Below are 15,246 nucleotides of genomic sequence, written 5' to 3' on the forward strand. Positions count from 1 at the left end.
CATGGCTACATAAATTTGAACATGGCAGAAGAGATTTATTATTATTATTATTATTATTATTACAACTTTAATAAATTTATTATTTGTAACTTTATTAATTAAAGTTACAATCTTCATTGTCTAGGAGAGGAAAAAAACGTTATCCTGGGCTAGCTGTTCCTCCTGAAGCAAGCAAAACCCAATGGCAGAAGCTTTTATGAAAAGCACAGACCATTGATGCTGCCAGAAACAGCAACAAGAAAACACAGAGCCAGATTCTACCACCATAATTCTTGGGAGTATTCTTCTTATTTCATCTGTTCTCTGCCAAGAGAAAGTGTAGTCATTGAGAAAGTGAGATTTTTTTTTATCCAGTAGAAATGAAGACTTTTAGCATTAATAATATAAGGTAAAAATAAATTATAGCTGAAAAACTCCAAACCAGCTGTAGACACAAGTTTACAGAGTACTGTTTAGAGATACTCAACTACTGTAATACAGCACTCACACTTGCCAGAACTTGCTACAGCTGAAGTCTATTGCTTCTGAAAGCCCAGTAGTAGCTTTTCTAAACATAAGTAACGAGTAGAAGTACAGGAAGATCAAGCTAGGGGACATTTAACCAAACTGGACAGACACAAATCCATGAGACCTAATGGAGTGCACTGTTAATGGCTGTGTGATCTGGCCAATGTCACTCAATTACTGCAGGAAGGTCGTGGTGATCAGGAGAGGTTCCGGAGAACAGGACAAAAGCAAAATATGGCCCTGTCTCTAGAACAGCTTGGAGGACAATCTAGTGAGCCACATGCTGGTCAGCCTCACCTCAATCCAGGACAAGTGATAGAGCTTCCTGGAAAATATTTCCAAGCCAAGAAGGTGATGGGAAGTCATTATCAGGGACTTATAAGTGGAAGTAATGCTTTCCCAACCTGACAGACATCAATAAGGAAACAAGTGGCACTATGGGAGTACACGAGTGGTTTATCCAGACTTCAGCAAGGCTTCCCAACTTTTGTTTTCCATAGAACCTTAATAGACAAATGGATGAAGCACAGTCTAGCTAAGTGGACAGTGAGACAAAAATGAAAACTGACTAACCTGCAGAAAGATAGGCCAGGCAGAAAGATACTTAGAGCTAGAACACTTTACTCTGGAGAAGAAGGGACTCAAAGTCTTATTGTGCATAAATACCTGGAGAAGAAAGAGAGTGGAGTAAAGACAGAATCTTGTCAGTGAGAGCCAGTGAACAGACAAGAGGCTATAGTCACAAATTAATATATGAGCATTTCCATCTAAACATTAAAGCATTTTTTTTCTTCTTTTAAAGCCTGCAGGAGCACTGGAACAGACTGCTCAGGGCATTGTAGTATCTTCAGGGGCATTCTAATATCTTCATCTTTAGAAGTGCTAAGAAATCTGATGGCACAGATGTAACCTGCTCTACTTGGCTTCATTTTGAGCAGGAGGTTGGATTAGAGATCTCCAGAGGTATCACTTCCAATCTTTGGATTTGTGTACTTCAGTCTCTATAGACATTAAAATATGGCCAAGAGTTGATTGGAAAATGCTGTAATGTAATTTTACTGTCTATACAGGATTCCACTAGCAGTCTACTATACCAAAACAATAAAAATTCCACAGCTAGAGGCTCTGGAGTAAGAGCACCCATGTTCTCAAACCATGCTAAAAATAGACTAGGAGGAAGGTCAGCTACAAGATACTCTTGACATAGAAGAGCATACAGTTCACTTCAACTTGAGGCTAGCATGGCTAACTGGAATTGAAATCCTCCTACTACAAGGCTTTTCTTATACCTCTTTTAGTATATCCTGAAGTTTCAAAAATTCTAAAAGCTCAAGTTGTAATAATATAACAGTTTTTACCACATAATTAAGCAATAGCTTATTGTTTCCACAACCTTATCTTAAAAAAAAAAGTTATGCATGACCACACTTGGAGTACTGCATCCAGTTTTTGAGACCATAGCAGAGGAAAGATATGGACATGTTGGAACAAGTCCAGAGGAGGACCACAAAAATGATCAGGTTGCTGGAGCACATATTCTGTGAGGACAGGCTGAGAAAGATGGGGCTGCTCAGCCTGGAGAAGAGAAGATTGCTGTCAGCCCATACTGCAACCTTTCAATTACTTAAAGAGAGTTCATAAGATGGGGACAGACTTTCTAGTAGGCCTGTTGTGATAGCACAAGGGGTATTGGTTTTAAACTAAAATATTTATACTAGATATAAGGAAAAATTATTTTACAGTGACAGTGGTGAAACACTGGAACAGGCTGTACAGCAAGATGGTGGATACCCCATCCCTGGAAACATAAATGATCAGGTTGGAAGGTGCTGTGAGCAACCTGAAGCTCATTGCAGGGGGATTGAGCTAGATGACATTTAAAAGGTTCTATTCAATCCAAACCACTCTATGATTCCATGCTGATGCCACTAGCAGCTTTGTTATAAAGTGTCAAAGAAAAGGCAAATGAAAAACTGGAATAGAAATACATTTTAATAGGTACTACAGAAAAACCCCAAAAACATCTGTTGAGTACATTTGTTGGTGACCAGCTCTTGCCTTTTGTCTTGCCCTCCAGTGATGAACAAGAGCAAGTACTACCATCATTTCACCAGAGACAAAATAATACAAGAGCCATGAGCACCATAAGAAACTCTCAAATAAGTGTGCTTTGTCTTCATCTGTTTCCACAATAGAATTACCTCTTAAGGATCGAATTTAAACCAAATACTCACTGCAAGTAATTATTACACAATTTAAGAAAAATTTCCAAGTCTCTCTTCTCCGTGCAGCCACTTACACAGAAAGAGGATTTTGTGAAATCTAGCAACAAAATAGTATCTGAGCCTTAAAGAGATGGCATGCTTCTCCACTATGCACACAGTCATACAAGCAATAAAAGCCTGGACTCCCCATGAACTGACAAGACTAACATGTCATGTGACAACTAGACTTGATACAAATTCTATTTTTACTGTGAAATGAGGTTGTGTGACTCTTGATCAAAAGAGGTTCTTTCCAGTTAACCATCATTGATGTTGTGCCAGTGTTTTTGGAATTCTCTTTCTTTCTTTAAAATAACAACCAAACAAAAAACCAACATCATAATTGCTCCTTTTATAAGAGCATCTGTGAATTTCATTTGGTTTTCTTTTTACAGGAGCAGAGAAGGAAATTGAGGAAGATAATTTTTAAAATAGATTCACTGAAAAGAGTATTAAAACACCTTCCTCCAAGCTAATGCTGCATGAAAAGTCTTCAATGTAGCATTACTGCAGCTATTATACACATTTGTCCACAAATTGCTGAGAAAGAAAAGTGCCACGTGATTTCGGATGTTGATTTGACAAATTTATGTATTGCAGACAGGAATTTCCTGATTCAAAACATGGGCATGGAAAGAGAGCTTCCTGTTGCTCACTGTACTCCAAGGGTAAAAGATCCCCAGGATACAACATTTTTTTCCCCCCTATTTACTTAAGGAAGAGATCAGAAAAGTATATATAGGGTGAAGAGACCTATTTTGCCAAAAAATTACTTTTTTTGAGTTTGGGTACTGGCACAGAGTTGGAATTTTTCCTTAAATACTTGCTCGGACACAGCCAACTCAAGCATATCAAGATGGTAGCACCTCTTTTATTCTTCAGCTCCTTTAAGGAGGTCTCACATAAACCTGTCCTCAATGTCATGTTGGTGCTACAAGGCACACAAGTAGATTTGGAAGTAAAATGAGAGGTATATCATTCAGAACTAACAGCTTTTTACCCCTCAAGGTGAGCTACAACACTATGGGTTCTCAACCTAAATGGTACTTGAAGAACAAAGTCCTGCAGCTTGCCTATCCGATCACAAGCTGCACATTTATACACATGTAAAGTGTTGCATATTTCTTCTTCTCATCAAGAAGGAATAGATTTTACTGGGAGTCCACCACCTGTTTTTCAGCTTTTGAAGGTCTCAACTCCTTAATGAAATAGTTGTCCTAATTTAGCAAAGCACATGTACTGTATTAAAAAATAGGGCATAGCTAACTATAAAACAAAGAGCAGAAATAAACCACTTGTGCATTTCAGCCTTCAAATGTCATCCACTGCCTTCTGCCAATCACTTTCCTAACACAAACAAGACACATGAAGGAGCAAACCAATTCCTAGTTAGGAATTGTTCACAGAAGGAATCCAGAAGTGGCCAAAGGATTGAAACTGCCAGAAAACCAAATTCGCTGAGGAGATTTTTGGGGTTAGCAGTTTAGACTTAAAACTGCTCACCCAATTCTGAGTACATATTGATTTTTATTTTTTCCCCGCTCACAAGGAATGATATAGTATCCACTTCAGTTTGGATTTTATGAAGTCCAGTTTGGTAGAAGGATGTTCAAATTCAGTTTAGAAAAGTTACCAAAGCAGTCTTGTGTCCTTCCATGCCTTTGAGAAGTGGGCAAAAGAAGGATGAGGATGTGCAAGTCTTGGACTCCTACTACCTTAGCTGAGACAGGTCTCCTGGAAGCTTTCCACGTCATACATCCTCAGCTTCAAAGTTTAGTCAGACCTCTGACTGGCACCCAGTTAACAATTTTTTTTTTTTAATTAAACAGAAGCATATCCAGTTAATCTTGCACCATGCAAAGCTACCAAGTCAAAGATAACTCCCTAGAGTACAGTTAGTTAGCTAATATCTATTAAAAATAAATAAATAGAAAAGAGACCCTCCCTTGTCCCAGAAGCATTTTATGAAAGAATAACATTTTATGAAATAAAATGGGTGTTAGTCACTAAGTTACTTTCTAGAAAGTTATTGATAAAATTAGCTGTGTGTGTGTGTATAAACACACATTTGAATTAGACAAAGGCTGGTCATTTTTTAGAAAAGAAAATTCTGTTTTATGAAAAACTGACAGCAGCACAGCAGCTCACTTAAGTGCTGTGTCCGACCCTCCTCCTGCCCCTGCTATGCAATCTAGACAACAACATGCAACATAAGCACTGAGCTTAGAGCAAATTTACTTTTTGGAGACAAACTGAGTAAACACACATACACACAATCATTTTGCATTGCTCAGTTTACAGCTACATAAAAAACAAACATCATAAGCAGCATTTTTGAAGATTACTTTTGGTTAAGAGCAGTTGGCTGCTGTCAAACTGCAAATTCCCTTTAAAAAAAAAAAAAAAAACAACACTGCTTGAAGGACTGACATTTGGAATACTGCTATACTTCCAGTCCCAACTTTGCTGTTAAGAGGTAAGTCTCATCTCTCTGAAGGTAGCTGAGTGAAATTCAGCCACAGGTAAAATGCAAGAACAGACACTGGACAAGTACCAAAAAGCAGAATACAATCACATAAGTGCAACACCAAAAGCATTATTAAGCAGCACCCTAATGTTTACAGTAGTAGCATGGATGTTAAGGTTAAAAAACAAACAAAAAAAAAAACCCACCAGAACAGTAAAGTAAGACAGTGGTAAGTGTGACATACTGAACTTCATGTTTAGCAGGTCAAATGGTAATGTGTAAATGCAACTTAGACATCAAAACAAGGTGAGGAAAAAAATGCACAGCCTAGGAGCCTTTTAGCACCCAACTTGATGAGACTCTCCACTTGACTCTGGGAACCTTATGGGGTAGAAAATAATAAATACCAGAAAGAAAAACTGCCCTTGCTTCTGAAGATGCAGTACACAGGAAAGATACCTCAGGGGGGTGCCACAATTTTGTAATTAAATAATGTAGTAAAAACTAATTTATTGCCTTTCCCACCCCTTACCCTCATTAAAATTTCCCATGAGGCTTCACAGATTCTGACCACCAATATAAACAATTGGTAAATTATTATGATTCAAGTCTTTAAGCAAAAGAGTGCAAGATTACCGTGGTATACTTTTTTTCCCATCTGACATAAGCACTGCATGTGAAATAAATCCAACAACACTTTGTGAAGAAACAAATCCTAACATATGACAAATCTGTAGGTCATGAATGCCAGAATTTTGGATGAAAAAGATTTCCATACACAACCTCAGGTGTGTCAGAACACCTGCCATCACTGAATTAGCAGAGACCTGCTTTGAAATGAAAGGCAGCATTCACAATGAGTTAGTGTCCAACAGCACCTTCAAGAAAAAGGACAAGTCTGAAAGCCTGGCTCTATAATGCAGGCCTCGACCATGCTTCCCAGCTGAAGGGACAGATTTGAGAGGGTAACCTACTCCAAAATGAACACAGACTGATCTATTTCTCTACAGTGCTACATGCTGGCAATTCCTAGGAAGTTTAGCTATTGTATACCAGGTCACACATCATAATTAACGCCACCTTTGTGGAATCATTTTGCCTGTGCTTTGTAGCAACTGTATCTCATGACAAAGGCAGGTTTCTGTGCTGGTGCTTACTTCAGCAGAACACTGAGATCTACACAGGGATTCTCCCTCCAAGTGGTTTGTGAATAGAAAACGCCACAAATAAAAGTTTGAAGAAGGAACATTTTCAAAAGAACAGAGTGAAAGTTATTCCTAAAGAGTTTACATTAAAATCTTCCCAAATTAAATATTCAGATTCAAAAAGAAAGTTTGTCAACAAAGCTTATGATTCAGAAAGGATGTTGATTTCCTTGTCTAAGGTGCTATTTCACCTATTTCTTTCACAGTTTCATCTATTTTTCCCCTGCCATCCTCTGTTCTCTACAGAACCAGGTTCCTGTGTTACATCAAGTCTTCCATGATACATTTTAGCTGATCAAGTGGAGCTCATGGTCACCAATCCTCTCTAGAACAGCTTATGGATGGATAAAGTGCAGGAGATCCACAACTTCAGGATTCTGGACAGTTGTCTTATTAAAAAGACATTCCTTCATCTGGTCTGAACATTGGTATTGTCAAAACTTTGTACCATTATTTAGCGCCTCTCAATTTGACTGGTTGTCAGGTCTCAGTTTAATGAAGTCACTTGTGAAGAAGACATGTTGAAAAGTTTGCAAAGCAGTAATTTCACCTCAATGCCACAGCTTCCTTTCATACGTAATAACACAGATTATTCCTCCAACTCATATCACAAAGTCAATTCCCTTGTACTACAGAAGCCTGCAGTTTTAAAGTCTTGAGGATGAGAAACTGCTTCAGGTGGTAAGAGGGACAACATCCAGTTAACTTTTTCCCAAAGGTCCCATGCCAACAGCTGGCACTACCATCAGCACCCACCCAGCCTCATGCCCAGCACAGAAGGTTTTTCTGGGCAAAAACATTACAGAAACACTGCTAAGGTGTCTGATCAACTTGGCAATAGTTAAAGGGCAACATCCTTCAATTCAGTCCCTCACCTGTGATGATGAGTAGTATCTTGTTTGGTCAGCTGCAACAGCATTACATTTTAAGACAGGTCCTTAAACAGAACACCTGACTTTTGACAAAAGGCTGCTCTGTCCACGATCAGACACAAGGCCTCCTCTTATTTAAAAACCAAGCAATGCGCTAAATAAGTGAGAGAAAGTAGAATGATTTATCATCATGGCAAGAAAGTGAAAGACAGCAGTAAGACTCTTGCTAAGGTAACTGATTTCCATCAGTTTATCTGTGTAGGCAAAAGCCCTACAAATTCTGCTCCATGATAAAGCGGATTTCTTGCTCCAGTGTTCTATTAGCATCCATAGCACTGTTCAAACTCAACTGCTGGAACACGTTCAGAAAGACTCATCTTAAGCTTTAACACTTCAGTCTGAACCTACTGCATACTACAAAAAGCCTGAAATCTCAAGTTCCACATATTTTTCAGGTAAAGAGATTTCCAGGAATAATCTGCCTTATAACAATTACTGTTGAAGTTCAAATGAAAACTAGGAAAGTGAACTTGTATTTAATATTTTACATTTAAAAAGAGGTAAATTCCTGTAAACAAAGTTTTGTTTCTATATTAATTTGTCATAATTTCTTAAATGAGTGTTGTGTTCATATCCTAAAAATCATGACATTATTTTTTTAGGTAAGCAATTTTATTTAAATTTAAGCTTCACTGAGAGCAAGTTTTAGCCTTAGAAAATTAAATTAATGAAAAACACTTTAAAAGGCACAGTCAACTATTCACCAGACACTATATATACTGATTTAGACTCCTCAAACATATAACTGTCCCATGCATCTTAACATGACAATTTTAGCTTCCAATAAAATCACATTCCATAAAACCTTGGCCAACCAAATAAATAAAGGCAGTCCAGTATAGTTTATGCGATCAGTCACAAACACTTAGCTGCCTGAGATTGTTGCATGCACAGCACAGATATGAATTTCAAAAAAAGTTTATTACTGGTAATGTAACAATGTAGCAATCCATGTAACATCCAATTTCCTGGTCATAAAAGTTCTCTATTTTAGAAGTGGTATCTTGAGCAAGAGTTATCCTTGCCCTAATGTATCTGTTCAACACTGAGATGAGAAACAATTTGGGCAAATTAATGAAGCTCTGCAGTTCCACAGAAGAGAGGAAGGAAAGCTGTGTGAAAAAAAAAAACCCAGACATTTTAAAAATCATTTGCAGTTATCTTAGGTGGGATTTCAGGCAGACACCAGCAAGCAGCAAATGGCAAAACAGCCTTCAAGAAGCTCAGCTAACTTTTCTCCACCCCTAAAATGACATAACATAGTGCAGCACCAGCCTACAAAGCCCAGTAGGCTGAAAACTGTGTACCACAGACACCACTCCATGAACTTCTAAATGGATATTCTGGTTGCTTTTAAAGCACACAGAAAATGGTGTTACCCCTCTACCTGGGAGCATAATCACATCCTACTAAAAAGCAACTTTTTACAGCAATTAAGTGGTTCATTTGCCAAAGGCACCAAAAGTCCTAGTAGTTTACTGGGGGGGAGGGGTGTCTCCCTTTATCAGGTTTAGATTTGCTTTCCTCTGTATCACTCAGGAAACAAAACTCCTATGAGAGCTTCTCCAAGTTTCTCAGTATCTGATGATGCATAGAAGTTACCAGGAAACACGATCTATGAGGCACATTGATGATGAAGTTTTGGTGACTTGGGGATTTTTTAAATTTATTTTAACTTTAAATCACTATTCTACCTAATTCTCAAGACAGGTAATGGTCTGCACTGCAAAGATTAATTTGCCACATGCAGTCTGCACTGGGATCCAATCTCCACTCTGAATGGAGGAGAGAGGCAAACTAAGAACACCCTGGTAGTACTAATCCTCCTCTTGCTCACAGTGCCTATCACGTACTTCTGGAACAGTTTATCTACCCTTCACTGAGGGCTGCAAAAGACTCTGTGTCAGTCACATTCCTCCCCAAAAACTGTACATTTATTGAAGCAATCAGTCTTCTGAATTCACAAGAAAGCTGAGGCATGCATCCACACTTTCCTGTCATAGAAGTAGACACTCACCAGCAGCATGACCAGAGCTATCAACGATGACCCTTTCAAACTCTGGTGAAAACTAAGATTTCCCCTTTCAGGAGGAATCCAAAGAGGCTTTGATTGCAACTTCCAGGTTCACCCCATTTATGAAGGAGTTCTTCTAGTGATGGGTATCAATTGACTGAAACCCCACAACAGGAAGAATATCTTTAGCTTAAAGCATCTGACTTAATCAACTCTTCAAAAAGCAGAGTTCATTTGGCAATAAATAAAAGGAACTGCAGAATCTGCTCTAGAAGCAGCATCTTTCTCCTTTCCTTTACACAATCTTCATGCATATTTTAGATGCAAGAGGCATATTCTTTGGCAGCTGCCATCTCAACTCCCAAAGAACGGAGCAGACCACAAGATCACCTCGCTCGCTCCACCTACAAACCCTCAACAACAAAAAAGGGGGTGGTGGTGGTGATCCTATATGGTTGCCCAATATACCAAGGGAAAAGCATACATCCTACAGAGCTGCCTAAATGGTTGGAGGGCAATACATATAGAAGTCAGCTAAAAGCTAAAGAAAGCTTAAAACTAGCTGGCAGAAAGACAGACTTTCTGTACTTGCCATTGGTTTGCCTGACACCGGCTGACTGTTCCAGTAGTCCTTCACACCAGAAGCAAAGCAGCTGAAATTCATCCCTGATGCAGCTCCAGCGAGACTAATAGATTTCCACAAGAACGAATCAGGCCCTGTATATCTAAAACCAAGCCCACTAAAGTTTCACTGAAGCGAAATTGCAGGAGTACAATCTATGGATAACAGCTGGAGAACATTAACTCTCCCCCCAACCCTTGCCTGGGTTAATTTTTTTCTTTCTGTTCAGACAGGAAGCAGTCATATAGCATACTGCATAATATAAGGATCCTGGGATATAAAGACGAGTAGAAAAGGATTACAAAGAGTGCTCTACAACATTTTGGCGAAGTTAACGCTGCCATAACCCCCGAGCTGCCTTCGAACAGCAAGCCGCACCGCTGCCTCGACATCATGGGCTGAGACAGCACTTCAACTCCTTAGTTTAAACGTAGTGGAAAAAAAACAAAATTAAAAGTTAAGGGTGTTTTTAAGGGGCGCAGCGGGAGACTGTGTCGCGGATCCGGGCGGGGTTCGTCCCGGCCGGAGAGAGGAGGACCTCGCAGCGGCGACCCCCGCCCGGTCACCCCTCCCCGGCCGGGAGGACCCCCGCCGCTGCTCCAGCACCCCTCTTGCTGCCCCCCCAGCTCACCCTCGCTGCCGTACTGCTTGCCATTGTTCGCGCCCATCCTGCCGCCTTCATGCTCGTCGCCGCTTTCCCACGCCGCCGCTCAGCATCTCTGCCGCGGGGCACCGAGCGGCCGCGGCTGACGGAGTGCAGCCCTGGGGCAGTGCCGGGGGAAGAGCCTCCAAAAGTGTTCACGGCGACATGTCCAAAGCAGCCTTGCAACTTCCTCCGCTTCTTCTCGGGTGGCCGACACCCTCCCTTCCCCACCTCACAAAAAAACCAAAACAAAAACAAAAACACACCAACCACAACAAAAAATAACTTTAAAAGCGAAAGAATCAAAAATACGATGTATCAGTGCGCCCTCCCCGCCCCGGTTTCCAGCCGGGGTGTCCGGGCCAGGAAGGCGGCTCCAGTTATAATCCACAAGCAGGACGGGCGGGACGGCCTCCGGGCGCTGGCTCCACCGCCCCGCGGCTGGCGCTCGGTTCCTCCGATGCTTCAGCGCCGCTCCGCCTTCCTCCTCCTCCTCGCAGCCCTGCCGCTGCCGCCGCCTCCCCCGGGAGGCCGCCGCCAGCCACTTGTTGCCCGGGGCGGGAGGAAAGGGAGCCTCGGCCGCAGACTTTTGTTAGCGGCAGGCGCCTCCTCCCGGCGCCCAGCGCCGCCGGGCCGGGGGAGGGAGGGGATGGGGATGGAGGAAGGATGGAGCCCGGAGCCGGCCCCGGCCCTTAAAGACACAGCGGCCGGCACGGGGGCTCCCCTGGCCGCTGTCCCCCTGCCTCCCCCACTGTCCCAACAGAGCGGCTCGGCGGGGATGGCTGCGGGTGCTGCTCTCAGAGACCTGCCAAGGGCGGCCCTGTCTGGGTGTCCTTCCCACGGGGAGGACAGGGTCTCTGCGTTCAGCACCTTCGCGGCACCCCCGACCCCGTGCAACTCAACCGGGGGCTGACAGAAAGTCTCCGTGTGTAAGAAGAAGCCGCGCAGCAGGGACACTTACTCTCGTTCTCTCCAGCTGCTCCGGAGTTCGTGTTTTCTCCTTGCAAATGGTATCCCCACAGTCACTCAATTCCAGTGGATCACTGCCAGCCTTTGCTGCCACATCAAAGGAAAAATACCGAACTGTTGAACATCCCCCAGATTTGTTCTTCAGGTATCCTGTAGGGATATATCTCATCCCTTGGGATGACATGCTTCTATTTAATTCAGCTGTCTTAAAAAACAGTTTCTGCTTCTTTCACCCCAAAGGACAGACTCTTAGACCACTGGGATTGGGATAGTGAACGTCATTAATGGGGTGCATGCCTTTCCCTAGTGCAGCCTACCCAAACAATACCATTGGGAAGCAAGGATTTCACTACTGCGTGAGAACCCACACCACCTCTGCCTGGCAAAAGGGTCTGGGTAACAAGAGATGCTGTCAAATGGGAGTGAGGATATACTGCGTGTGACCAGGTTAATACAAAAATTGCCAGTCCCAAGAGAATACTTGCCCCCAGTGGGCTAGCTAAGAATGTCAATTAAGTTTGCTGCACACAACTGTTACCCAGATTAAGTGGTAATCGGGTGTTACCAAAGGCTTTTTGGGAAAGAATCATGTTTAAAAGAAGTGAGAAAGTAGGATGAAAGCTTGTGATAGGTGGAGAGAGACACTAGAGCAGGCAGTCCTGGTTTGGTGCTAGTATCTCACCTCTGCCTTGGCCTGATGGTGCTGGCTCTGTCTGGTGGCAGGTTGGGGTGTAACAAGCAGGGATTCCCAGCCCAGGTGTGCAGGGGGTCTTGTGGCATGTCTGTCAGCACAGGGAGCAGCACAGGTACATGTAACTGTAGCTGAAACATGGTTACACGGGCACCTGCAGGACATGTGGAGCAACAGGGGCACCCACACTTCCAGAAGAGGAGTATCAGCTTGTAGCCCACATGGCCTGGGGAGTGCCATGCCCAAAGCAATGCATGTTCGAGACCAGGAATTTTTAGGATTAGTTTCAAAGTTCTTTACTAACATTTTGCAAGTATCTGTGGTTGGTGTTTATTGTTATATTGCTCATACTGGCCCCAGCATAGAACTCACCGATTTCTAGGTCAACATGTCCCTGTTAAAAAGACAAAACCACTTTAATTCTGATTTGATTAAAACCATGAGTTGAGCAGTTTTCCCTGCACCACACTATGTTATGTATGAAAAAGCCTGTCTTTCTAAACATATCACAACACCCACAAGAGAATTACTGCATTTACAGATAATTCTGAGCTAATTATCTTTGTCAGCTTATACAAATGGCATATGCAATGGCAGAGCCAAAAGTATCAACACTGACAGGACTACAGAAAGGTGTCTAAAACTTGGAGTTTTGGGGATGGGTGTGTTAATTTATTTTTTTAAGTGCATTTTCATTAAGAGGTGGACTAGTTAACAGAAGATGAAATAGGTACGAGCAGCACAGATGACTGACAAGTAATTAGGCAATGTTTATGAGGCTCTAATCCCATCAGACATCCATCATTAACTTTCTCCTTGTAAAAACGTTTTGATCTTTATTCAATACTGAACACTACAATACAATGCTACACACACCCTTCAATTGTCAAAAATTAGTGAAGGTCTAAGAAAATAGAGTGTGTTCTGGGGTCAGGCTCATTAAGTGACCAGCCTTGGTCCTTTGAAACAAAATATGAATCAGTCTAAAAATATAGGTTTCTGTAATCAAAGGAGAATTTCTAAGCACTAATATGAAACAAACTTAGTACTGTGCCAAAGCAGGTAGGCCTTAATACAAGTGTCTGCTTTTAGCATCCTCTACTTTCTTTTTGAGAGTTACCTGTTCAGGGGCAAGGCGGGGGACAGGGGGAGCAATCTGCCTTCTGTAAAAGGTTGTGGGACAAGGTAAATACCTGCTGACATATGAGCCCAGAGGCTGCCAACAAACACATACATCCAAGTACTGTTTTTTTCCTGCTGTGTGGCTTGTGGGGCTTGAAAAACATACCCCAAACACTTGTCAGGAGCTCACCTAGGCAGAGTAGGACGGGAAAGAAAAATACAGGGCTTTCTACAGCACAGCAGCCTACCTTTGTCACTCAAACCCTCATGCCCAACTCGGCTTAGTCCCCAGCTCTGGGACAGCACATGCAGGCTGAAAACATCACGTGTCCCTGCTCCATGTGTAGCACAGCTGTGCTTACTTCTAGCCTGAAATACAGCCATGGGAGTACCCACTGCAAACAACTCCTGAGGCAGCCTCAGCTCCTCATGTCACACTGTGTGCTTCCCATCCCGTGGCAGTCAACAACCCAAAAGCTTTCCTATGTGGGTCACAGGAACAGGAAGGCCAATGGTCCCACTTTTATCCCCTAGAAAGCTTTTTGGCATATAAGAGAGAAATTTCTCAGCCTGGTTGGAAATATCACCTCACACAGACCCAAGCACAGAGCTCTATGTAAATAATTTTACATCATTCAGAAATTATGAATTCACTCCTTGAGAGCAAATACAGCAGTTTCCCTACAAATTCAACATCTGATGCACCACAACTGAAATTATTCCCTTTGCCATGGGGTAATTTTGCTTATCAAAACCAGCATAGGCTGGTGCTTTGTGAGACAGGAAGCTCAGCTGTTGAGGTAGCCCTGTAATGAATAAAGATATTAGAGAGATATTACCACTCTGTCAGGCTTATGAGATAAATCCCAGGAATATTCCAACATGACCAGAACCAAAAGGAAAGAAAAACTAAAATAATAAAACAAAAAACACCCCAATAACAAAACAAAACAAAACAAAAACAAACAGACAAAACAAAGAAACCAAAATAAAGAAGCAAACAAACAAAAAACACCCAGGGAAAAAAAGTCTAGCGAGGAAAGAAAGTCTTGGTCTAGGAAATTTGAACACAACTTTCTGATGAAGGACTGAATATTGCTTCTGATCATCGTGTTACACTCTTTCTATAGGAGAATGAGGCAGAAGACAAGGGACAAACAGTAAAGTACCAAACTAATTTTGTTATAAAGACATAAAACTTTTACCAGAAATGTATCCATTACAGATGATACTGCTGACAGGAGGTAACTGCTTCATGCAAGGCATGTAGGACACTCAAACTTGGAGCTTCATAAGCCCAAAACCATCAACATGAGCAGAGAAGTTGGGAAATACTAGTTTGAAGAGGCTCTGCAAGTTCCAACCAGGACTGAGTCATCTTATAGCCCTTCAGTACTTACCAAACACTGAGTTCTTTGTGGGATTCCCTGTGGCACCCTGGGAGGCCTATTATGTTCAGACATATGGTTTGGGACTCAGTAACCTTACAGTGCCTGCACATGAGACTTAAGAAGATATCTTCTTTCAACAATTTCAGTGATGTTTCACTCATTCTTGGCAAAATTTGGTAGTAGGTTTTTTTCCTTTTTTTTCTCCTTGTCTTCCATACCTTATACATTGTGATTATTCAACTTGAACTACATTGTTTATTTTTATATAAATACAGTGGACAGGTAGGAATCTCTTGGCTGTCTGAACCATATCATATAGCTTCTATGTAAAATTGTTTACAATAACCATTTAAGACACTTCCACCTTCAAAATGGTGCCAAAAATCTGAAAGCACATCAGCTCTGCCATCTTTTTAATG

At 41.8% G+C, this 15,246-nt stretch overlaps 1 protein-coding gene across 1 annotated transcript in view; it reads right to left on the reverse strand.

Annotated features, from left to right (window-relative positions):
* The window catches only part of FBXL7 (F-box and leucine rich repeat protein 7), a 172,668-nt gene extending 161,602 nt beyond the window's left edge, over nucleotides 1-11,066 (reverse strand). Inside the window, exon 1 of the mRNA XM_053966057.1 lies at nucleotides 10,643-11,066. Within this exon, the coding sequence (XP_053822032.1) occupies nucleotides 10,643-10,679 (37 nt within the window). The 5' untranslated portion in view covers nucleotides 10,680-11,066. The remainder of the gene's footprint in view (nucleotides 1-10,642) is intronic.
* Between the last annotated feature and the right edge of the window lie 4,180 nt (nucleotides 11,067-15,246).

This window comes from Vidua chalybeata, chromosome 1 (assembly GCF_026979565.1).
Source record: "Vidua chalybeata isolate OUT-0048 chromosome 1, bVidCha1 merged haplotype, whole genome shotgun sequence".
Lineage (NCBI taxonomy): Eukaryota > Metazoa > Chordata > Aves > Passeriformes > Viduidae > Vidua > Vidua chalybeata.